Source organism: Phaethon aethereus, assembly GCF_964289735.1.
Source record: "Phaethon aethereus genome assembly, chromosome: 13".
Taxonomy (NCBI): Eukaryota; Metazoa; Chordata; class Aves; order Phaethontiformes; family Phaethontidae; genus Phaethon; species Phaethon aethereus.
Window position 1 is genome coordinate 20,964,488 of NC_138589.1, and position 25,674 is coordinate 20,990,161.

General features: G+C 36.5%; 1 protein-coding gene across 4 annotated transcripts in view; it reads left to right on the top strand.

Moving 5' to 3' along the window:
- BANP (BTG3 associated nuclear protein) overlaps nt 1–25,674 on the top strand; it is a gene marked incomplete at its 3' end in the record, with an annotated part of 137,274 nt that overhangs the window by 17,966 nt on the left and 93,634 nt on the right. For all 4 annotated transcript variants that reach the window (XM_082005556.1, XM_082005557.1, XM_082005558.1 and 1 more), the window contains 3 exons: nt 4,403–4,525; nt 5,307–5,482; nt 18,981–19,220. In XM_082005556.1, coding sequence (XP_081861682.1) covers nt 4,403–4,525; nt 5,307–5,482; nt 18,981–19,220 — 539 coding nt within the window. The remainder of the gene's footprint in view (nt 1–4,402; nt 4,526–5,306; nt 5,483–18,980; nt 19,221–25,674) is intronic.

Here is a 25,674-nt window from a genome sequence, read left to right on the forward strand (position 1 = left end):
TGTCTGAGAATTTCAGTCCGAGTTTTTCCACGACTAATTTTCATCCATTTGGAGAAATGCTTTTGATATAGTACCTTGTGGAAGATAGAAATGTCAGTTAGTTCTTTTTGCTTTATTTTTCTCCCTTTCTAAATGAAAACCTCATTTAGGAAGAGGAGGAGATGATGGTTCTCGTATTGCCAAAAGTTCTTTTATTTCATTGGCTGCATTCTGTGTGATTGTCAGGTTATTGGCAATGAAAAAACAACAGTTAAGACTAATGATCATATCTATGACTCACACGTTTTCCATACTGAAAATTACCTTTGGCAGCAATTTTCTTATGAAAAATATAGAACATCCTTTTTTATTAAAAAAAAAAAAAAAAAAGCAGAGGCTAAATACGCATGCTTGAAAATCATTATCTGGTATGCTTATTTTTTTTAGAAATACTTTCACCTGTAATTTAACAGCTTATTTGGTCAACTGCATTTAAAAAAAAATCCCCAAATATAGTAATATCTGTAGGATGCATGCATTTTACATTTTTTACTAAGTTGTGTCCAAGAATAGGCAAATTGCAGAACCAGTCTCTCCAAGTTCTAATGCTTATGGGGAAAGGAATACGTGAACACAAATGGAAAGTACTGAAGCCTTTGCAACAACACTGGGTTTCTGAAGCGCTCCCCCTGACCCTTCTTAATGCTTTATTTCCATCTTCTCCATGAGTATAGTACTGGCAGCACTCATAGAAAGAATTGCTTCATTTGGGATCTGAGTGAATATCAGAAGCTTTCCTCCTTCTGCATGACTTTTGTTCTCTGTATTTTAGTACATAAGTAATCATTAAAGTTGATTCATCTTCCATACCAGATGTACAGACTGAAAAAAGAAATTAGAATAATCGAGTATGAGGATGCACTAGGCTGTAATAAGTTTTAACGATTTCTTCTGATGGATTTTGTCAGGTTGGCCCAGTATTTTGACTTTACATAGAATTCCTTGTTTATTTTCATGTATATTGAGCAGATTTCTTATTGTTGTCTCTATAAAATAAATACATAAATCTGAAAACAGAGAGTAGAACATCTCACAGGAAAGTTAATGGGAAGCACATTCCCATATCTGCAGGGACTCTTGTGGATATCTGTTTCTCCTGTGGACAAACTGCAGTCTAAGATAATCCTGTGAAACTCTCCTTTTTCAATCGTAATGATGCCTTTTTGTATTGGTCCCAATTGTTATTTTCTTTTTCTTCCAGATAAGTAACTGCTCAAGTATCACAGCATTAGCTCTGAAAAATTTCGGCCTCATGCCTCATTGTCAGAATTTGTCAGCAAATTCTGTAGCCATTTTTGTTCCATGTAGAACATGGACCAGAATTGTAGTTTCTTGGTTAACATTTATGATGTTTTGAATGGAAAGGTGACCTCATCCTCCTCATGCAGGCTGCTTTTGAAAGCATCGTTCTTCAGGACTTAAGCATGAAACATAAATGCCTTCTCCTTTAAGACTGAAAAAGAATTGAGTGAATTTTACTGGAGTCTTTCTGTTGGTAGATACAGAACACAGAAATAATCTTTTACCCAACACTGACGATTCCTGGTAATAGACAAGAAACTTCATTCAGTTATTTTCAAACTAGAGCTCCTGCTCAGGCAGGTTAATCACAGAGAAAGGTTAATTGGTCATTGTAGATTTGTTGTGCTGTGTTGAACACTTCCAAAGCTGGAATAAATAAATTTTAGCTGTTCTCTACCACTGTGCTGTGTGACTTGTTTTCTCTCCAAACTGCTTTATAGATTCTTTGAGTCCTTACAACTTGATAACAGCTCATTTCCAAATGTAAAACAATCGATGGACAATTTGGTGGTAGTTGTGGCTTGTTACAGAGGTTTTCCTTGTGTGTGTGGTGTCTGTTTTTCCCTTTGTGCTGTATAGCCAGGAAAATACATGTCAGTAAAATGGTATGTTTAGTTAGTGGCTCCTCCCAAAACAACTGTGAAAGTGGCTTTTTCCTGTCAATAATCCACTCTGCTAACGGGGAAAAGTTAATTCCTAGTGGAGCCAGTGTTTCCATCGGTGTTTGTTTAGGGATAAATTTGGAAAAAAAAAGAAAAGAAAAAGTTTATGCATTGAAGTAAGCAAGCTTGAACATACATTGATGCATTGAAGAGGGGATAAATCTGTGCTGCTGGGTTGTATAAAAGTATTTCCTTATTCTAAATTTGCTTAAATTAGCTGTATGCCATCCAGCTCAATCTCTAGATTGTCTTCCTTAAAAATGAATATTCCTTAAAAAAAGGGGGCCTGGGGTGGAAAACCCCCAACTTCTTTCTTATTTTATGCCAATTTTTAGTGCTAAGACTCTTTTTCAAATATAACCTAAATATGTGAAAAATCCTAAGGACTTTATAAGTGTAATTTTATTGCATTTATCTCTACAGCTGAAATTAATTATTCAGAGTGTTCATTAAAAATAAGCTTTGGTAAGTGACATTTTAAACAGGCATTCAGAAGTGATTGCAAGAAAGATGGTGATAAAGAACAGGAAATCTAAAAGGAAGTTTAAAATTCTTGAACATTTTATCCTGGCCTGTAAAAACTTCAACTGTAGATATTTGGACAATTTCGGACATGTAACGAGAACACGTATTGCTGCTAAACTGGGGCCACTGCCAGCATTGCCACGTGTCAGTATTTTATCAAGTATTTGGTGTGGCCTTTTTTTTAATGTTTAGTGCTGGCATTGAGAAAATACACAGAAATTACCTTTTTTTTTTAAATAAAAAATGAGAGTTTTTTTCCCCTTGATAATGGAGAAAATTTTGAAAAGCTGACTATGAAAACATCATAAACCCTTATGCTCTTGATAGCAACTAAAATAAACCAACTGAAAACCCCCATTTGTTGCCTAACACAGTTCGAACTTCACATACACATGGAAAGCTATAGTACAGGCTGTACTTGTCTGATTAGACAAACATCTTCCAGAGCTTCTCAAGGTTTGCACTCCAACAGATCATTGGCAGTCCATGAGGAATCCCATTTGCTGCTAGCAACAGATGCAGTTACTGTAAGAGGGAGGCAGGGCATTAGGCCTGGGGCTTTCTGTATCCAAAACAACCTGTGGTCAAGCATTTTATCTGTGCCAAAGATGAGATCCATTTGTTGTTAACTCTTATGACAGTTTCTTATCTTTTCTTTAGGTCTTAATGATGGATATTGTAGCGCTTAAAGTCTTATGTAGACACATGAATATTCAAGCAAGCAGGCGCTCTGTTACAGCTGAAATAAACAGAGCTGCTGTCATCAGATTTGTTTAATCTGTGTTTCAACAATTAGCCAAGGAACACAGTTAGGAAAAATAAATGACTATCAGTCACGTTTGAGATGTTGGACCAGTAAAAACAATAGTGGACTATTCACTGTGGGAAGCAAAGAGAATGAAGAAAGCCTTCTCTGTCACTAAAACACAAATTTTTTTCTAAGTTCTCTCCTTAAGTTTACCATGAGCACAGTGGAAATAGTCTTAAATATCAAAACCATGCCTTAGAATATTGAGTAATGGTGTGGGAATAATGTTAATAATCTCTGAAACCAAATTAAATGATAAGCTGCATGCTGGAGACAATTTACTTCATATTTACTTTTGTATTATAGTGCATTTTTCTATGCAGTGCTTCTCTACTTACTTCCTTCTACATTGTCATCACAAGGGACAGAGGAGGCTTTCTGGTTTCTCACACACTAAATGCTTTTCTGTTGTTTGGTTTGGATTTTTTTTTTTTGTATGTTAAATGCACACAAGAAATAGTTTAGTCTTGTCATTATTTAAAGTCACAGTCTGTCCCTGTTCTGCTCTGATGCCCCTAGTACCACTCTAATCTCCCTGCCCTCCACAAGCCCCCAGCCCTGGAAGACACTACATGCTTTTTAACTAAGCTCATCATCCAATTTTGCAATAAATACTTTTAATTTTTTTTCCCATGGGAGTTATCCTACTAAAAATGGTGCACTACCATGTAAGTTGGCCATAGTATCTCTGAAAATGCTCACTCTCAGACTTTTCAAAACAACAATTTGGTGGCTCTCTGGAGCTGTGATTTACAGACTTCCTCCTGTGTATCTTGAATTGATGAATTCTTTATCGCTTTGCCAGGGGTCGTGGACTTTTATATGATTCCAATGAAGCCATCTATCCTCTGAAAAAAAAATGAGTACTTGAAATGGTACATGTCAAATTCGATGGATTACCAGCTTTAGCATTTGATACATAACCACGATGCTGGGAGAAAGAGCAATACTTAGAGGCAGTCTCTGTTTTCAAGTAGACTGTTTAAACCATAAGACTGTGTTAATGTATTATTTATAAGGTTTGCTTCTTTACATTCCATTTTCCTCTCTGATTTTTGTCTTGTAGTGTTGTCCCTCAGACCACAGTAATACTGAACAACGACCGGCAGAATTCAATTGTAGCCAAGATGGTTGGGCAGGAAGAGCCATTGAGCAGAGCAGCGGATTCTCTGGAAAATATCCTTAGCAAGTTAGTAGCAGTTACGGGAATCCTTCCCCTTCATTCCTTCCTTTGACTGATCAATATCAGTCTGTGCAGCAATTTGAAGTGCAAAATGAAGAATGTTCTAGGTAATGGCGGGGGGGAAGAAATGTTGAACCAGTACTTGAGTATTTTATTAGGCTGACAGTTCTGCCTAGGGAAACCTTCTATCAGCAGTAAAGGTACAGAGCAATGCTTCACTCTCGATGGGGAGAGAACATCTTGGAGGATCTGGGATTAGTTCAATGTTAGCTGACAGCTGATGGTTGAAAGAAAGAGTGCCCGTAGCTACATATCTTTTACACGGATGCACAGTCACTTGGGAACATGCCAAGATCCTGTATTTAACCAACTGAAGAAGAAATGTGCAGCAGCCCAGGAAGGCTTGTTAGAATTTGTACTATCTAAAGCAAATTTTAAATTAAGTGGAATTGGAGATTCTGGGTAGAAAACGTTCGTAAATAACACTGTTTTATAACACGGTCTTATAAATTATTTAGCTATTTTCTGTTTTGTACACTGGGCCTAGACTTTTCCGTTGATGCAAATTTAGAAAGCGTGCATCTAAAATTTTTTATTTCTTTTGCTATTTTCCTTCCATTTTATTTTGCTGGATAGCTCTGAATTACAAACAGGAGTAGGTTTGTGTGAAGGAGTATGCTTTTATAATGCATTTAATTTAGTCAATTAGTGTTTTGAATTCCCTTATGATGCTATTCCTGATCAAGGATTGTGTTTTCCCAAAGTTATGTACTTTTCTTTTCCATAGCGCTGTTCCTGGACGTAGGCAGAACACCATAGTGGTGAAAGTTCCAGGGCACGATGACAGTCACAATGAAGATGGAGAGAGTGGCTCTGAGGCCAGTGACTCAGTTTCCAACAGTGGACAATTAGGAAGCCAAAGCATTGGGAACAATGTCACGCTTATTACGCTGAACTCTGAAGGTACGCTGATCTAACTATAAGGCTGCTTGAGCAAAGTAAATGCTGTGGTGGAATGGATTAAGATTCAGCTGGAAACTACAGAGACCCTGTCATGGGTCCAACCTCAAATTGTTAGGCAGTACAGCAAGCATCAGATAGGAGTGAATGAATCTGAATGAATCATTTGGCTGTTTTTTCATTTTTACTAGTTTTGCAGGCAGAACAGCTAATTAAAATGACTTAAAAATTTTAAAGTATGCCCCACTATGGCAGTGTAGCTTTATATTTTAAACCCTTTAAATGAACACATGCAATCTGCAGGATTTCCTATCACCAAGTTGGAATATTGTTTGAGGAAAATAAGTCTTCTGTAGGAAAGAAAATCTACTAGTCCGTCTCCTCCTGTAACTTACTATGACAGTCCACTTGTGTAATTCTTATGCATGTAAAATAGTTATTTTAGCAACTGTAAACAAATTTTATAAGGAAATCATATTAAAAACAGAGTGTTAACAGGACAGTGTGTAGTGTCAGATTTTTCTGAAGATTCTTTAGGTCTTAGATACAGAAATCAAATGTAAACAGATCGAAGAATTTTAGATTAGCCTTATAAAGATATTTTATGTGGCTGGAAATACTGAAATTAATGTTAGTTGCTATATTTTAATCACAAACAAGATCGTATAAGGGACACTGAGTTTTAGATGAAAACAGCTTATAATAAATTATGCTTTATGCTTAGTTTGAAGGTATCAGTGATTTTTTTTTGCTGCGGATGTAATTTGAATCCTGGACTTCAATTTAGTAATTTTCCTAATTACTTTTAAAAACACATTTATTGAATATTTACTTAAGTGTTATTCTGGATGTGGTAATTCATATTTGCATTCATGTACCAGAGAATAAGTTACTTCAGGAAGTTACTGCAGCAGAATGCACTTGGGAGGTGACCTTTGTACTTAAGAGGTAAATGTGTTGTCTTTTTGGTCTCTAACATTGAAACAGGAAGACTCTAATGTAGGAGCGATTCAGTTTCTTCTGCATGATCTCCAGCCCTTGGTAAAAGCATGTTGGGTGTGAACAGGTTAGGATACAATTAGTGGTAAGGATTAATTCCAGACAGCCTGAAACTGGGTATTTAAGAGTGCATTCAGAGGGTTTCAGAACTGACTGATGATTCAATGAGATGCTTTAAAACTTCAGAAGTCAGTCTGCTCAGTCTCATGCATCAAAGATTGTTTCCGAAAATGTTCTAAGGCATCTGAACCTAGGATTCTTTGACTTTTATGGATACTTGTAAAACTTATGCATATTATAAAGAGCTTTTAGGTTCTGTCCTGTTTGTATGTTGTGAGACAGAGTTGCTTCAGAAGGGTCAATGGGGAATTAAAGGAGACAGAGACAGACTGAGGAGTTCCTCTCAAAAAAATGATTGGATTGCAGATAGTGCTGATATTTTGATGTGAAACTACATATAAAACTTAGTCTTTTTGGAGTCTGTTAGTATTTTATACAACTCTGTCAGCTATGCCAAGGAGTTTCTAATATTAGGAGGGTATTTCTTGTCTAATGCCCTTTTTGATGTGGTGGTTTGGCACAGATTTGCACAGAGAAATGTGATGTTGGCCTTTTATGCCATTGTTGTATATGTAAATTTTGAAGAAACAGCTAATCCATTAATGTCTTCAGATCTGATTTTCTTCAGACCTTTAGAACGCTCATCCATTAAAAATCTCTCCAAGATTGATGAATGCTTTGAGAATCAGATTAGTAATGCCCAACACCTACCTCTTTTTGCCGTCACGAAGATGAGAGGACCACTTGCACAGAAGGAATGCTAAGTGAACTAGCCTGCAGTATGTCACAAAAATTAAATTATTAATAAAGTGATGAAGAATAATAGGTCGGTTGTGCAAACTCATTTTCTTCAGCAGTAAAAGGCAAAAGTTACAGCACCCGTCAGCTTGCTTTCATTGTCAGTGAAAGAATTCTGAGTGATTTCGAGCTGCTAAAAGGAATCTTGATTGGTCATAAAATACGAGGGGCTGAGAATGGCGTACTTATGGACTGAGGCTAAACACCAGGTTTTCAGTATGACTCGCATCTGTTGTCTTGTGTCCGGAATGCAAAACTAAGCTATGTTTATAGTTGGGCTTTAGCTGACTTTGGATATGGCATTGACCTGTGGATATTTTCAGCATTTGGTTAATAGACTTATATAAAGGCATTGTTTGCTCTCTGCTGGCTGTTTTGAAAGAGCATTTAATCACATATGGCAGTTTAAAAAATATCAGTGTTACTGCCTTTCTATTTGTGAATAATTATACAGAAACATGGAGCCCAGTTCCTGGTTCCAATAATGGTCTACAATAATTTTTTTTTTCCTGACTGAAAATTGTGACTTTATTTGATCTTCAGCTGAAACCAGGACAATTACTCTTTCTGCATGTGCAGTAAGGCATGTTCTCTCTTTTCTTTGAGCAACAGTTACTTGATTCTTTTGCTTTTCACAAGACTGAAAATGTTCATCCGTGTTACAGATGCAGTTAATGTCCTGCAACGTCTTCATTTTAAGATATAGTATTTACTGAACTGAAAGCACCTAGAGATAATGAATCTCTAATTTTTGTGACTTTTTTCCAAATTTAACTTTGTAATAATGTCCTTTCACATGAGGATGATAGTAGGAATGTCAACACCTGATGTAGTCATTGGACTGCAGTTCTAAAAGTGGTGTTCATGAAGTAATCTTGCACAATTGAAGGTAAAACCCAGAAAGAATAGAACTATTCAGTATTGAATTTCCAGTGTAAAATCAAATTGAAATAGGCTAGAAGGCTTACTAGTAAGTGACTTACTGTTTTTATTAATGTCATATGGCATAGAAAATATCAAGTGTATCCTTATTCAGCCAACTAAGAAATGGTGTTTTTTCATTTAATTTGTAATTTTACCCCACAGGTATTAATAACTGTCCAAAGTGATTAGTCCGTTGTTGTTCTGAGTGCATATGTTAGAGTGTGTCTTTTCTGCTCTAACTTTGTTGCAAGGCCAAGTGGATCTTCTGGGGAAATTGGAGAACAGCAGTTGGTATGGATGTATAAACGGTAGCACAAGTAAACCATGTGCTTTAGATGTCAAAAAACTTTTCTACAGATGGGAGGATAACTTCATACTAAGATCAAAGCTCAAAACTCTGTTTTACCAAGCTTCTCTTTTAAGAAGATCGCTTCTTCCAGAGATACTGTTTGAAAGAATTGAATGCCACTGATCCTCTGTGAGTTTAAATGGGGAAGGGGCATCAACTTAAAACTGATTAACTTTGAATCTGTGGTTTCTGGAGACCTGGATTGAAGCCTTCATTTAAATCTGAAGTGAAAAATACAAACTTTTTTGACTGTACTGGGACAAAGTACTGAATGAAGAAGCCCCGGTGTGTCTGAACTGAACTCATATTTGAGTAGAAGTGAAAAAGCAGAAATGTCTTAAAAGAGCAAACATGCAACCTACCAAATAAAACCGTGTCCAAGCTGCTCTATTCTGGTAATTTAAACTGCTCAAGCAATGCTAAAATGTTAATTGTAAGTGCTGTCTGTAAGGTCTGAAACTTAATCATCGCACATCTATTTTTCTGATTTGGGAAAAAATCCCCTCCGTGTATTTTTAACACAATGCGTTAGTGATGTTTAAAAAGGTCCTCTTCAAACCAGAGATCTTTTTGTTGTGTAATTCTCTTAGTTATAATCTTAGCTAAGAAGTTCTGATTTGGAAGAACTTTTGGAGGGCTCCTCTGACAGTTGTGAAACTGCCATTACCCACAGTGCACTTAACTACGTAAATCTCAGGTCTGGTTAACCTTTCTTTTCTCTTTCTCTCTCTATCTTTTGAAACATCAAAGCTATGGAGGTAACTCATATATTGTGGTAGAAATGCAGCAAAGGAGTTTACATCAGGAGGTATACCTTTGTGTTTTCATATAAACGTGTGGCTTTTGGAAAATTTGGCTGACTTTTGACTTTTGGAAATTTGAAGTACCCAGCTGTTCTCATGTTTTTAGAAGTCTTTTGTGTACCAATTATTCTCTGAATATATGAACAGAAATGGAGAAAAGAAACCACCAAACATGAGTTATAGTGTGATCTGTCAAACTTAAACCATTTTGCTGTGTGGGTATCTAAGAATTTGGATAGAGGCTGGTTTTCTGAAAGGTTTTGGTAGATGAAAACAATGTAGATATAATGAAAATTAATGTTTTTGCTGTGTTTTCCTGGGGCACTGTATGCTTATTCTTCAATCTGGAGGAAACCTGTATTTAAAAATGTATGGAAATTTCCTTGTTGGTTGTCCTCTTTTTTTTTTTTTTTTTTTTTTTTTACCCCAGCATGGATTACACATCTTTCTCATTTAATGGAATAAGAAACAAACATTAATCACTAAGAAGTGTTTAAAGTAAATGTCAACAATTGATAGATGTGTTTTCCTCTTTTAAAAGTCTAGTTAGTTTTGACATGAATGTATTCTTACTGTAAGTTTTGGAGTACAGCATATTCTTACTTTAAACAAAGTTGTGCTTTTTTTTTAATCTTGAACTTTCTAATTAGGTTTAAAACTGATGAGCAATTGATTAATGAAGAACATTTTTAAAACATCATCATTTGGGCTTGGTATCTATGTACATGTTTTTGTGATGAACTGTTGTAGATCTTCAGGAACTGTTACCAAAAACTTGTTTGTCCATTGCTGTGTGTGTGTTAAATAGTTTACAATGCAGTGACTTTTATCCATCTGTTTAGCTGTGATTGGAACGGAGTTGATACTTCTCAGGTGTATTGAAGCTGTGCAGAATAGTGCGACTTAAATGCCATGGGCACCCTCCAACTTTGTACAGTTCAGTGTATTATGCAAAGTATAGACAGCACAGGAAGAGATCTTACTGTTTTCACTGATATAGCTTTGGAGTGGGAGAGCTATAAAGTTTTATATACTGAACACACTGAAATTTTTTTTAATAGTTACGTGCAAGCTTGTGTGCTAAATGATGTGATAACAGTATTCTATTTTCCTCTTCAGTTTTCAGATATTGTACCTTCTTACACTTTCAGGGTGGTAATCATCACTAGAAGCGTTCAAAAAACGTGTACACGTGACACTTCAGGATATGCCTTAGTGGGCATGGTGGTGTTGGGTTGATGGTTGGACTTGATGATCTTAAAGGTCTTTTCCAACCTTAATGATTCTGTGACTCTGTAATATAAGGAAAGTTTAGACTGTTAAGTTGTTTTCAGGAGGCTGTTTTTCTGTGCTTTCTAGAATTCTTGTACATAGTCTGTAGCCTATGAGTTGGATTTCACCAGCCAAAAATGCTACAGCTGATGTTTAGTGTCCTTCTTGCACAGAACTTATTTTGCGATTGATTCTTTAGGTCTTCAGATCTCTGAAGATATTGGTAGTAGCTGATTATGTGGCAAGTAAGGCCTCGTGTATAGTCTCTGTTCACAAACACTTTCATCCTAATATTGTTGCATTCTTTCGGATTTTGCCTGCCACTGCAAAAAGTAATACTGTGAAGAACATTAGATCCACACTAGTTTTAAATTACAGAAGTTTTAAACCTCTGATATTAAATACCTATATTGTTTTCTGACTTTAATGAATTCTCTAGTACTGGTATGTGGCTGTAATCCTGTCAAGGGTTGGTTTTCAATTGACTAAGCTATAACCTGGCAACTGCATGCACTTTCATGCTCACCACAAATCTGTTTAAAAATATTCTGACATTCTCAAATATATTTGTCTAAACTTTTTAACTGAAGAGTTTTAGCATTAGATGAAGAAAAGCAAGTTGCAGTAACTGTGAACAAATAAGTTTTGGTAAGAATGGTGGGTAGATTTTCAAATGATCAACACTTAAAAGTAGCCTTTTATGTTCTTAATAGATAACATCTGAGATGAAAATAACACTCTTTTGTCTAGGTTCCAGTTACCTCCCATCTTATTTACTGTAAGGACTGCTCTCTGGCCTTGTATTCAGAAAGTTGTTACAAATATGATTTTCCAAACTTGTCTTTTTAACCCAATCATCTTCTCCTTGCATCCCTTTCCCTACTCCATGACACCCTTGTTACAAAGGAAGACCTTGTCCTTTGCCACCTCGCAGTCACTGTTTAGAGTTGCTCTGACTTCCTTGGCCATAGGTGACAGGTTTCCTGGCTTGTAATATTTTCACAGAGACTTTTATGCTTTCTTGTACTTCCTTGGGAGGAGATCCTCATAACTATATATACATGACCATCCATAATACTCACTCATAAAATTGTCTTTTTTCATGGTGTTTACATAAAACTTAGCCATAGTTAAGATAGCTTTTAAAAAATACTTTAAGGTACTCTTTATACTGGTGATGCCTACCATCTCAATGTGTTGTCACCTGCCTTCCTCACTATGATCTACCTATTGACTCCTGCCTCATTCTTGGATTGTAAAATTGCTGGATAAGGATCTTGTATTTGTTCTGTACTTGCGTAGTACCTTCTGCAACACTGGATTCTGATTTAAGAGTGTTACACTCTTGGATTTATAGGAAACAGTCAAAAAGAGGGTGTCGCTTACTTGCGATTTGTCATTTGTTGGGTAAACTGCTTGGAATTAACGTGTAAAAGATCACACTTAGTTCATAAAGAACTCTTTCTGATAAGCCTTGAGCTAAAATAAAAACCACTAAATAGCGGTTTCAGAATTTTACATTTTTAAGTACTGTTTTACCAAGAAATGTGCAACCAGCAGAAAGCAAAGAATAAATAACATCCAAATATATTTACTAATAGTTTTGATAAATTACTTTCGCTGCTATCAGGCAATTTTGTGTTTCCTCTGAAGGTGTTGAATTTTATTTTGAAAAGCTTTACAGGAATTTGCCCTTCAAAATTTAACATTAGAATATTGGTAAAAACAGAATCTGCTTTTTTATGCAGCTTATGTACATTAAAAAATATTAATTTAAGCAGCTGCTTCCATTTAGCTCAGCAAAGCTCAAATGTTGAATACTTACTGTTCAACTAAAGAATAAGCTATCTAAAGGCGCTGTAATTCTTCTATACTTGCACACTTTTCTAGGAGATATGAGATCAGTATTTTGCTTAATACTAGATATTGCTTTCAAGATACAAGGACTTCAAAATGTAAGGAATATTATAATAATACTGTTCTTACACATTTAGTATATGGTAACATTTAAAATATTTAATCTGTGACTTACTGTACAAACAAGAGGAGCATCTGTTCCTAAAGCATTAATGCACATTATTTTGTCCTTTTAAATCTTTCACAATAGAGTTACTGTCCTATTTTTAATATGGAAGGGAAAAAAACCCCAGGACCTTTCATCTTTGTGGTATAAGAATGTCCCATTCAGCATTACTGTGCTGCTTTAAAAGCAGATATTTTTTAAAATGTCTATGCCAAAGCCAAGACTATGAAATTGCTAAGAAACAAACACACTGTCCTTCCCAAGTATGTGAAAAGCTCTTGAACAGAGCTCCATGAAAGCTGTTTTTGAGTGATATAAATAAAATGACAAGATCCATTGATTTAGAATTTGGTTCAGTGAACTTTACACTTGATACACTGACATACGATGTTTGGCACCATATATGACAGCTTTGTATCATATCTGCTTTCTCTGCATCCCTTTTACTGCCTTTTAAGACTATCAAAAATACAGAATTAGAAATGTAAGCATGCATTTTTTTTTTTGAGGCGATAAGGGAAAACTGGTCTACATAGTGTGTTAATTAAAGGATGAATAATATTTTTCCAAAGAAAATTGTTTAGTCACATATTGTCTCTTCAACTTTGCATCTGAAACAGTCAATTTACAGTAGTAGTATTAAATAGTGTTCAGAATTTGTGTTCCAGATGTGAATTCAAGCAGCTATTTGTACGTGGCCCAGACTTATCTGTCCACAGGATTTTCCAGTTCACTGCAAGATTAAATCTCACATGTTATATGATCATTTGCAGCACTTTGCTTTTTCTGCCAAGCTCCTTATGACCAGATACAGACAGCGAGAAAGAACTTTAAAATAGCAACCTTTTTATACCTTAATATTATATCTAGCTGATGTGAAGTCCCTGATGAGACTTCAACGGTTTCAGTGATTTGTTAAAGCCAAAGAAAGTGGTAGAAATTGAATTGCCTTTTTTATTTTTTTTTCTTTTTTTAATTATTGGGAGCAAAGAAATGAACAATGGTTTCTTCCAGGTATCTGTCGCAGTGATGTTTGGAATTAACAGTCTGGTCTACGTAAAGTTAAATATAACAAAGACACAGTAAACGTGAAAGTGGGCAAAATTTAAATTAGAAGTCTGATTTTCTGACATAAAAACATATTTTCTAAGGGTTTAAGAAGCCCTCTAAGTCCACGGAATTTAATTTTCTCAATTTTATCTGTATTTTTATTTTAGCTGATATTTTTAAATTGCAGATGATAGCATAGTCCTCAGTTTCTACTTCCGTTGAATAAATTCCTTGGCCTTCCATGAGTCATACAGTAAGCGTATCTCCTCTTTCTCTCATGGATTTAACTGTGTATTAAAACTGGCCTTATTTTTAACAAACTAGTAATCTCGCTGATTTTCTGCTGAGACTTCTGTGCACACCACAGTATTTGCTGAGACAAGTATGCTTTGGTATTACGTGCCCATATATGTTCTTTTGTGCTGTATGTTGTCTGTCTGACAACTGAAGAAAGCCATGAGTGCAGGAGAGTGCAGGATGTATTTTCAGAATATCTCGTATAGTGTACCAGTCCTCTAACAGTAGGGCTTAGAAGTTAACTGGAACTGTGTCTCTGTTAGCCAAATCCTTTGTGCTGTACAGAAGATTATACTTGGAGCATGAGACTCTTCTGGCTATCTTTCTTTTATATTTACGTGGAAATTAAACCTTTTTTTCACCACAAGAATAGTTAGGCGAAAAACTCCAGTTCTGTGTCCAGGGTTTCTGCTGTCCGTGGGTGTGTGTGTTGTACGCCTCCTTTTGCCAGAACTCCCAGCGTCTCGACTGCTTTTTGTGGCGGGAGGAGTTTTTGGTGAACATAGCTTTCTATGTTCACATTGCTAGATCACATTGCTAGATTTATAGGTTAACTTATAGCCTGATAGTCACTCTGTTCCTTATATTTCATGATTGTGAGTTAATAAAGTCAGTACTCTGTAGTCTGTCAGTTAATCAGTACCCCTGTGAACTTTTGCAGAGTCAAAGGACTTGGGGTAACGGGCAGAAGATTATTATAAAAGATGACATTGAATTTTCCACACATCAGCCGAAATATTATTTAATTTATCTAGAAGTGGGGGTTTATTTTTGTAGGTTAGGATTTGGGGGTTTGGGGTTTTTTTTAAGGTTAATTCATCTTTCTGCCTTTGTATTGCAGCTACCAGTCATTTTTCTCTGCTGCAAATGCCAGATTTGCACCCAGCCCAGTTAGTAAAATAAACACAACTACTCAGAATAATGGAACGTGTTAATCCAAGTGGTTATGTGGGCAGGTGTTTCCTTTTTGTTTTCCCCTGTTTTAAAAGAGTGATTGACAGCACCTGGCGAGAGAGCAGAGCCTAGCTTTACTTCTGGTCTTTCTGCTAAGGCTCAAGTTTCAAACCTGGGGAGTGTGTCCCAATGGAAAGATATGAGTAATGGTTAAGTCTCTCTCATCTCCCTGGGTGAGAAAACACATACACGTGTCGAGAACGAGTCTGAAAGGCACAACGACTCTTGTCTGGTTTTTGTTCTCTTGACATCGGTTTTCTTCATACTAACCTTTAAACTCGTTCATCCTCTTTCCTTAGAAATGCTTGTTTGCATCGCAGCCCCAGCCGCCTCTTGTCTTCTCGCATGTGCCTACCGAAATAGAGGAATGGTCAGCTGTGTTGTGAGATAAAAGAAATGGACTTAATACAGTAAAAAAGATTTGAAAACAGTGTTGAAAAGCAAACTAGTTCTAGGTTCGGTAGAGTGGAGATAAAGGCAAATTTTTTGATCTTAAAAAAACATTGAAGAGGAGCTAGAAATTAGCCTGTGTGTCATTGAAATGAGCTTCTGAGTACAGAGAGGAAATCAGATAACAATGTCAGGACTTTTAACACTGAAAGTTGAAATGATCAAGAGCCATTTCTCTGATACAATATTTGGTGTAAAGAGATGCAAGGAAGTACCTTTCCAGATAGCACTCAAAATGCTTTCAAAATACAGCAAGGCCGTTAGGAAAATTAACAAAAGAAAAATACTTCAGGACAAACCAAAAAAGGTGTGTGATTGAGTTCCAGGTGAGTGTGTGCATTTATGCTGCATTATTTTTAAGAAAAGCGCGTTCTTTGACCATATTCTTCCTCCCCAACCCTTCAGATGTTGTTTGTGTTTTGGTAGCCTTTAAGGAATAGAAGCAGCTGTGTATGGTTGTACAGTGCCTGGTGGAGTCCTGATTCGGTGTCTGGCTGTTGCAACGTATGTACTAAATAACTGACTCATCTAGATTCCATCTAGATATTCTGTATAATGCCTGATAATACACGTAAAGAACCATTTCAGTAAGCGTAAAAGGATGTTGGAGTGCTAGCAGCTTCAAATGATGCAGCTTTAATCAATAGTGTTTATGTACTGAATTGTTCAGAGAGAACTCCATCAAACTCCCAGTCTTTTTTCTGTTTCCTTATTCAGTCTGTCTTCTCCCATACCACATCACTTGTTCAGAGCAGTTCTGCCTCCCTCATAACTGGCACTATACTTCCTCTTTCCAACAGTTTTTTTTTGTGTGCCAATCTCATCATATTTGCTGTATGCAAAGTGCCAGAAGTGTTGGCAGGCCGGTAGGAATTATTTTTATATACGATAAGGAATAGTTTAACTTTTGTGCCCTCAAGTAGCTGCAGTGAGACAGTAGAGTCATGTTTAACTTTAGTCATGCAAGTTCCTCTTAATGCAAAATGATTATAAAGCAAATTCCCTTTCTGTTGAAGTTTTTAAAGCAGGAGGAAAATGCCAGAGATAATTTAATGTGGAGCATGTGTTCGTAGGTCAGAATAACAAGATAGCGTCTTTTTTCCAGGCTGTAAAAGAATAAATAAAAGAACAGTTGCACGTGGTAAAAACAGTATGTTCTAGACTCTGTGCCAGTAAAAAAAAAAAAAAAAAATTTTGTAATTTGAAAAAAATCTTTGGTTCATGTAGGTTGATAGCATTTGTTAAAGAAGACTTCAGGTGAAAGGTGTTCCATAAGTATTAATAACTCTAACAGTAATTCTGTGAACTGGTAAGGCAGTAAGGTTTCGATAGGATGTAGAATCATTAACTCGGGCTTCCTAGAATTTCTTTGAAAAACTTACACATTTATCCGGAGGTGTTTTTGCTTTGCCCACTTTGCCCAAATTTTTATAAAGCAGTCAATTTATCTTCAGGAACAGACTGTTGTTTTCCCTGATAATGTTAACCAGACTTGTGGTGAGGCCAGACACAGTGGCATTCAAAACAAGTCATAATTAATCTGAACCACCTTATTTTTCAGATGGCACCTGGTACTGTGAGCAGAAAACAGCTAGTGTGCCCAATTACATAGTTCAGGATAAAAAGTAAGGTTCGAATAAAATGTATATTTAAAAAAATGGTGAGTGTATAAAAATATATTCAGAGCAGAGCATTAAGTTCCAGTTTCAACAGAAAAAAGTTTGCGGGACTAGCTTCTACATACATCAGCAACGTTTGTCCTTACAAATTATTATAGTTGGTAATCTCATGTTCATAATGATATATCGGTATTGCATAATCTAAGGTTTGCTTCATACTGTCATTATTCATTGCAATAAACTTGCATCTGACATGTGGTATGACTCAATCCAAAGGTCATGTTGGAAAAGTGTTTTTTAGTGTTTGACTTGCTTTTATGTTATATTATATTGCATACTTTTGGCTTGTAGTCTAGTAAAATGCAGGCTGCTTAACCTGTGCCAGTACTTGGAAATAAAGATGCTGCTTGGTCCGGGGTCCTGTTCAATGAGAAGAGGAGGTCATCTGCTCATCTGTCTGAACTCCATCAGCCTATTTTGTGATTAGAAAGGTTATGGAAAATGGGAATTTGTGACTTTGTGTATACCATGAAATTCTATTTTAAAGGCATTTAATGAAAGATAAATCATGCAATTGAATGACTTTGTTCACATTTTTACTGTTCTGAAGGTGTGTGAAATAACAATGAAATACTATAAAGTATGGAAGAGCTGAGTGACTCCTAAGTCAGGAAGCTTTGTTTTGCTCCACAAAGTTGAGCAAGCATAGAAATCAAATCCAAATGGTCTGTGTCAGTGAACGTTGAATTAGTACTGGAATGTTGTTCTATCCAGTTCCTATTAGCATTGTCGAGATTTGTACTGGAAATTTTGTTTTTATCTGGAACAGTAGTCTCGTCCTAGGTCCTGTGTTGTACCCTCCACTTCAGTAGGGATTGGTCACCCTTATGAGCTCTGTTCTAGTTTCTGGTTATTCTTGAATCCAGTAACTTTTGGCATTGTCTGCAGAGATTAATTTCCAGCGAGTTCTTAGTATTCCTCTTAAAACGAATAGTTCTGCCTTGCCCCCCCTCCTCATCCCCAACTGAGAGGCTGAGACAGAAATCAGAAAGCTTCTTTATATATAAAAAAATGTGTGTGTGTATACACAAGAGAAGTTAGGTATAGTTCTGCTGCTGATGACCTTGAATAGAAGGGAAGATGCACTTGGCAGATGAGCGATTGATTCATTATCTTTATGCGGGGCCTGTTCCTTGGTAAACTCTGGGTTTAGGAAATAATGTAGACTACTGGCCAGTAAATCTGAAGAAAGACCAAAATTTTGATTGGGAACTCTGGCTACATTTTGAATGATTGTCATTGCTTGAAATCCTCTTTTTAAGAGATTAAATAAATTACTACTCACCATTGATTATAATTTTGTAAATTTATAATCTTGCTTAGACTTGTTTTAATCTGATGCTTTTGGGGAAAATGCTTTGGTTCAAAGCTGTTAGCTTCTTGAAATTAGCTGTACTTTAAGAATATTATGGGGTTGCAGTAACCTTCATTTTTAGGGGATGACTAACTTGATGAATGAGAACACTGTGAATATAGTATGCTCTTTCAGCTATTGGCCTCTAATATGAGACACTTTAAAAAGATATCTGAGAGTGAGTTAGACAACTGGACTAACTGCACTGGTTCCTCGTGTAGGCCAGAACATTAATGGCAATAACTTTCGGTCACTGTTGGTGTAGATTTGATTTGATTTACTTTTTATCTGTAGTAAGTCTTGTGAGCCTATTAGTCATGCTAAATTTTAAAGAAGTTTGTGGGGACTATGAAGAAAACTGGAAGAGCTCATGATAACCTAAGAAGTGTTGACTGTAACTTGAACCTGACTGTTTAATTCTGTGCCACAATTAGGATTTCCACAATCTCTTTTTTTTTCTTTTTTTTTTTCTTTTTTTTCTTTCTTTAGAGGATTACCCCAATGGGACATGGCTCGGAGATGAAAATAATCCTGAGATGCGGGTCCGTTGCCCCATCACCCCTGCTGACATGCTGCACATCAGCACGAACTGCCGCACAGCCGAGAAGATGGCCCTGACGTTGCTTGATTATCTCTTTCATCGGGAAATTCAGGCCATCTCCAACCTTTCGGGCCAGGGGAAGCATGGGAAGAAGCAACTTGATCCTCTCATGATTTATGGGATTCGCTGTGAGTATGATACTGAAACTTTTGAATTTATACTGTGTAGAAAAGGCAGAAACTGTCTGCTAGTTGCAGTTAAACTACGTTTTGTAAGAATGGGGTACGTATTGTTGCCAGACAGATGTTTTGTTAGCTTTTGTTTATGAAGGAATCCTAATGGGCTGGTTTGGTTTAGTTTGTTGTGGGTGTTCACCAGAAATTCCTCAATCTTGAAATCTGAATTCATATTTCTTTGCAACTACCAGCTGTGAGTGCACCAAGTGTAGTAAATATCAGAGAAATATGGCTTTCTCAGATAATGGAACAAATAATAAAACAAATTACAAACTTAAATATTATTCAATTGTTCAAAACTTATGTGTATTATTTCAAAAGACTTGCTGATGTTGAGATGAAAGAAATGTGCAGTTTTTACTAAAGGAGAGATTAAGTGTCATAAAGTCTGTGGATTCACGACAGGAATGCATATGATGCTAATGCATTTCTGTCTGCTCCAGTGTGCATGACTCTTTTGGTTATTAAATCTATTCTTCAGTAATGAACGGATATAAGTTACATCGAAGAGGCAATTTTTGTCAATTTAAAAGGAATCAAATGTGTTTTGCATATAGAATATAGTAGGTGTAGCCACTAGTTATAAGAGAAAAGAAGAAACTGGACATGTGCATCTTGTTCTGATATGGTGACTTCTACTAGAGGGCTACTCAGTGAATACATTGAGGATAGCCAAGTCTCTGTTCCATGCACTACGGTGTAAATATTTTCAGTAGAGGAGGTAGGTGAAGGCCTTTCTAACAGCCAAGCATCTGACACAAGTGTTACAGCTCTTTTGTGATACCTTTGCTATGCATGTAAAGAGGAAACAAATTTAAATGTTAGTGTGGAATGAAGAGAGAGTCTAAAAATGACCAACTTTAGTAACGGAACTAGATGTTAATATACCAGTAGATCGCACTGCTTAAAAGATTCTTTATACTCACGTCTTATGTAGGTCACTAATGGATTAGTAGAATGGGAATAATTTGTTATGCTAGAGTGTTTTGTATGCAATTGCCAATTTGAAATGCCAAGTAAGGCTTAAGAACATAGCCAGAGAGAGCTTATTTTGAATGGTGTTTGAAGAATTTGATGTTTTGTTTTTATGCTTCTGTTAGGGCAATATGTTTGATAGTTACATGGAAGAAAATGTGATGAATGTTTGATGATGAGGGCGCTGTGCTTTCTTTACACTGAACTGAGCTGAGGAAGTACAGTCCTATTGACCTGCTTTTGTTTCTAGTAATTTTCTGGCTATCTCGGGGAAATTGATAGGCAAAACTAACCCACTCAGTTTGCTGTATTAGGCCAATTTTTGTCTCGTTACATACCTGCGGCAGAAGACTTCAGGCTTCTACTGCGAATATATTAAATATGTATTTTTAAGGGAGATCATGATTCAAAGTAATTTTAATCTCCAAAACATTTTTATCTATTGATCTCATAAATGTAAATTATCTTGTTCCATTGTGTTTTTAAAACTTAGATTTTTGTTGACAATACTTTTTAGAAACATGAAGGAATGAATCTTTCTCCAAGATTAAAGCAAGTCACTAGCAGACCTTTTCCCCATTGCTGAAATCTGTGAGCACAAGTCAAACGAGTGAGCTTATAACTATTTGAGTAGGAAGAACAGGTTTTTGAAAAAGTGAGCGTGGGGCAGGAATGTGCTCATGTGACTGAATGCTCAAGCTAGGGATTGTCATTTATATGAGGCATTCTGACCATAAAGAAATTGGATTATAGAAGTGATCCCTGCAGTTGGAAAAGGTCTGCAGTGGCAGAAATGTAACAGCAGTGGATCATAAGCAGCAGCATTCTGAATGATGGGCAACAGAAACCACTGTCGTGTCTTTGATGTCGAAGTGTGGTTCTCGAGGTTTGAGATCCAGGTATCTCAAACATATCTTTATTTCTTCTTCAGTTCGACTAGCGTGTTGCTTTTTCTTGGGAACCAGTCCATAAAAAAATAGGGGTTGTGTATGCCTTAATGGAAAAAATGCACCCTGTGTGAATCTGACCAGAGTTTACTTTTTTGGGTACCTAAATGTTAATGGCTATTGAGATTTGTATTAAGCTATGACAAAGAATCCTGTGGCAACAAATGAAGAAAATATATGTAAACTTGATGAAGCAGCAAATTTAATAACAACATTGGTCCAGAAATGATGATTTCACATAATAATCTGTCATCACTGCAAATAATTAAGTTGAAATGAAATTTTATTTCAGTAGCCTGTTTATGAATCTGCTCTGATGTGAGTGAGCATATGGATAATTCTGAGGATGAGATTCTGGCCACATTCAGTTCAGTGGCAGAACTCCTGTTGGGTTCAGCTGTGCCATGATTTCATCCCTCATATTTGTCAGAGAGGTACTGGGAAGAGCCCTGCTATGCCATATTCACTTTGCTTTACCAGTCCACAGACCATCTGATTCTATGGGTGAAGTGTTCCATAAAAATCCACCAAAAAACCCCGAGTGCAGCACTAGCATGGGAACTAAATTAGGTTGTTGTCCTAACAATGTGGTTTGCTTCTGCTCTGAGCGGTAATACTTTGATGCATTATTTTAAACTTAAATGAAAAATCTAATGTCATCAGCCTCGCATTTGCCAATCATATCTAGAAAAGCTCAAGCCAATGTAACGGATTTTATTTTTCCTTTTGTTTCAAGTTTCTTAAAGTTTGTCAGTGGAAAGCTATTCCTTCCTTTTTTTCCCTAAAAGAAAAAGAAAACAACCAACTCTGTATTTAATAGAGAGAATATTTTGTATAATATGCAGAAACTATAGAAAATTAAGAGATGTATGTTTATTAAAAAATCTTCATACACTGCATAAGGTTTACCGCAAGAGAGATGAAAGTTTATCTTTGGAAGTATAAATTTTCACTTGTGGTATAAATTTGCTTGTGGGATGGCAGCGGTATTGAAAAGAGTTTTTGGGCAAGAAACCAAAATGACTTAAACACACTATATGTCATTAAGTAGCTCATTACTTCAGACCTACTAGAAATGTAGACATTTTCTGGTGAAATACGATATAAGAACATCCGCAGTTGTAATTTTGTTTTTGTAACAAAAAAATATAAGCTTAGCTCTTGACATTTTATAGCAGTCCTCACAAATGAGCTTGAAAAAAACAGATTTCCAAATTCAGATTTTTGCATTTATAAGAAACTTTACAACACAAAGGATGATTTTTACATGTTGTCTTGGAAAGAATTGAGAGGGGATTTCTCAGTAGTTCTTATTCTTTAAAATAATCTAAGTAATTAAATTAAAACAAATTAACATTAGTTATTTCCTCTGTGTGTAACGTTGTTAGTGTGTCATTTCTGTGAAAGCCTCAAGCTTGGTGTCTCTATTGTGTCATAATATTGCTTCCAGTAAAGATGGGACCACCTTTCTACTGTACTGGTTGAACGAGATGTTGATACATGTTGATTGAAAAATGAAATGTAGCTATGTCCTCTTCAGAGGGCTGTTCAAACAGAATTAAGCATGATACTCTTTACAAATTCATTGACACAATACAGCTTGAGGAGCAGACCACCCACATTCGCTTAATAGGAAACACATTTGACTCCTTGATTGTGTAATGTATGTCAGTGAGATCAGTGTATGTGTGTAAATACATTCATGCATGGAACCCAAACACAATGCAGGTTGCGCCAGCGTAAGCAACTTGTAGCTCGTGTCATGTAAGATCTGTGGATCGCAGGAAGTCACTACTGTTTCAGCTTCTCATTTGCTTTTAATGAAGATTTTGATCTTAACAGCAATGCAGGATAAACAACTAATATACCACACTTCTGTCTTGAGTGTTCTCATGCCTTTAAATACTGGAGGAAGGGTAGTAGGTTGCTTCTTATAGACAAACTGTTAGCTCTAGTGTTTCTCAGCCGTGGATCTGTTTTATGAGATATTGCAGACTGTTGCTAGTATGTAGAATGTTTTATATAAATAAACATTAGTTGCTGAAAGTGTATGCTATAAATACAGAATGTATTTAGTATCTTCTGGGTTTTTTTCATTTCTCCACTTTAAAAAAGCCTTTTTTGTTGCTGCATTTTTATAAACTATACACATCTTTTTCTTTTATCTCTTTTTGTCCTTCCTAATCTTTGTATATTTTTTTGCACTCTCCCTCTGTCTTCCTTTCATTTCCTGTTTTTAATTCTGGGCTTCATGTGTCTCATTTCTGAATATTGTACTAGTCACTAACTGTCACAGCGTATAGTATATATACAATCTTCTAAAACAGTGTTACACCTAGATGCAGCAGAGATCGCTACAAGTCTTGGTTATCAGCAATTGTAGACATCCATCTAGACCTTGGATTCCATCAGGAGACTATTGGAGAACTTCAAGAAAAATTCAAACTTTTTAAAATTGGCATTTTGTCCTATCTCTTTAATATTTCATCAGCACTAAAAATTGAATTTCTGTAACTTGGATTGTTGCGATTACATTGCTCTTTGTTATTTCAATCCATCCTGCTTGACAGACTGGTTAACTCAAGAATCGGTCATGCTCTGGATACTCTGGAGGTTTGGGGGGAAGAGGAATGGCTAGTGGTAGTGCTCAAGCTAGTAATTTGTTGAGGGTCTCTGATGTTTTCTGTTTAACCCATGCTTCTGTTTCTTCATTATATAGGACATTAACTAATCTTCCAAGCTATAGTAGTCTGAAAAGAAGTCGTGTGGTTTGTATCTGCATGGATGAGCTAATCTTGTGGTCCCTGGAAGTACTTTTTGCCAACATTTTCTTCTCCTAGTAACAAATACCATGAACTGTAGCTCTTTGGAAATAAAAATTCGCTTAAGCCTGTTCCTTTGAGGACTGTGGTGTTACCAGATGCTGAAGTGCATTTCTCCTCAACTGCCAGATCATGGCTTAGAGGTAGGACAAACTTAATTTTACAGTTTGAAGGGTTAAGTACAAGTAGACAAGAATTTGCCCAACTCTGCAGCATCATGCCTGTGGCAGATGGAGGAGTTGAAGCAGGTTCTCCTGAGCTGTGTGCTATTCAAAACTTCTTCTCTGAATCTTACCAAGTGGACCACCTCCCTGCATTGTGGTTCATTCTGAAGTCCATGAGAAGAGTGGTGACTGTTGTTAGGGGCAGAACTTGGGAAGAGAGGAGGGAGAGTTTGCAGAGGTGTTGAACTGCAGGAGAGAGTGAGAAGCGAAATCTGAGAATTCAGCACATCTTTAAATGGAGAGAAGTGAAAGAAAGCATTTCTGTTGTGCTTTTCTCATATCCAAAAAGCATTAATTTTTTTTTTGTACAGCACCCTTGGGAAAGGCCTTGTGATGCAGCAATGCTGCTTTTTGCAAACGTGTTGTCTTCCTCAGAGCTGCAAAAGTCTGGCTTCAGTTCCAAATAGCTGCTGCTTTGTGAATCAATTAAATGCTGCCACATGGAGGGAAGTGATAACCTCTTTTGAGGCTAGGCAAGAAGATAATGTGAGAACCCATTGAGTTTATCTCAGTACCGCAGTTCTCATAAATGGCATCAGTGCTGGCACTTGCTTACTGACTTTATGTAAGCACTGTAATTTAATGCTGGCTGTTGTTTTCTTCTTTCCTGGGCACTTATGTTTATTTCAATTACTTTCCTGGCCAGTTACTGTTTAATAAACTGAAATAAAGGCAGCAATTTTGGGAAATAAAATAAATTGTTGGCAGTGTGTTTTCTCTCTCCTTCTCACACTTCTCTTGTTGTTCTTGCATTATACAAGCGATGAATTTAATTTTCCATTCTTGAACGTAAGCAGCTGCTTAGCCTGTCAGTCGCAACTGTGATTGCATGTGACTTGATTGTGCGTGATGTGCTGTCAAGCATTTGTGAATTTGTAGGCTCTAAAGAGAGGAGAAAACGAATGCATTAGGTCACTTGGACCACGTCTTCCCAGCTGATGCACAGTTGTTCCATCCTGTCAATACTGTTTTGCTTTGGCCAGACTTACTTGAAGCATGTGTTGAAGTGTGCTAGTCCTCACTTCTTGAGAGGCAGCTAAAAATATTTAGATAAGTTTGTGAGCATAAAAGCAATTTTCTCAGTGAGTTTAAATGTTCCTTCAGGAGTGTATAATGAAACAAGGGGTAAGCTGTGTAATTTGTAAGAAGGATGTGCTCATTGGGGAAGTTACTGCTAGAAATATGATAACTTAGTTGAACGAGTGCAGGTTTTTTTCCTAATGAAAATCAAGGGAGTCTTGCTTGGTTTTCAGAAGTCATGACATACGTTTGAACAAGCCTCAAACCCTGATGTGGGCAAGAAGTATCGGACCATTTATAATCAATGTGTTGAGTGTGATGTCCGAGGATCATCTTTATCAATACTGCAGATCCATCCGAGCTATGAAGTTACAAGTGAAATAGAGGACTCTTTGTGTCATGGTTGTATTAATCTGTT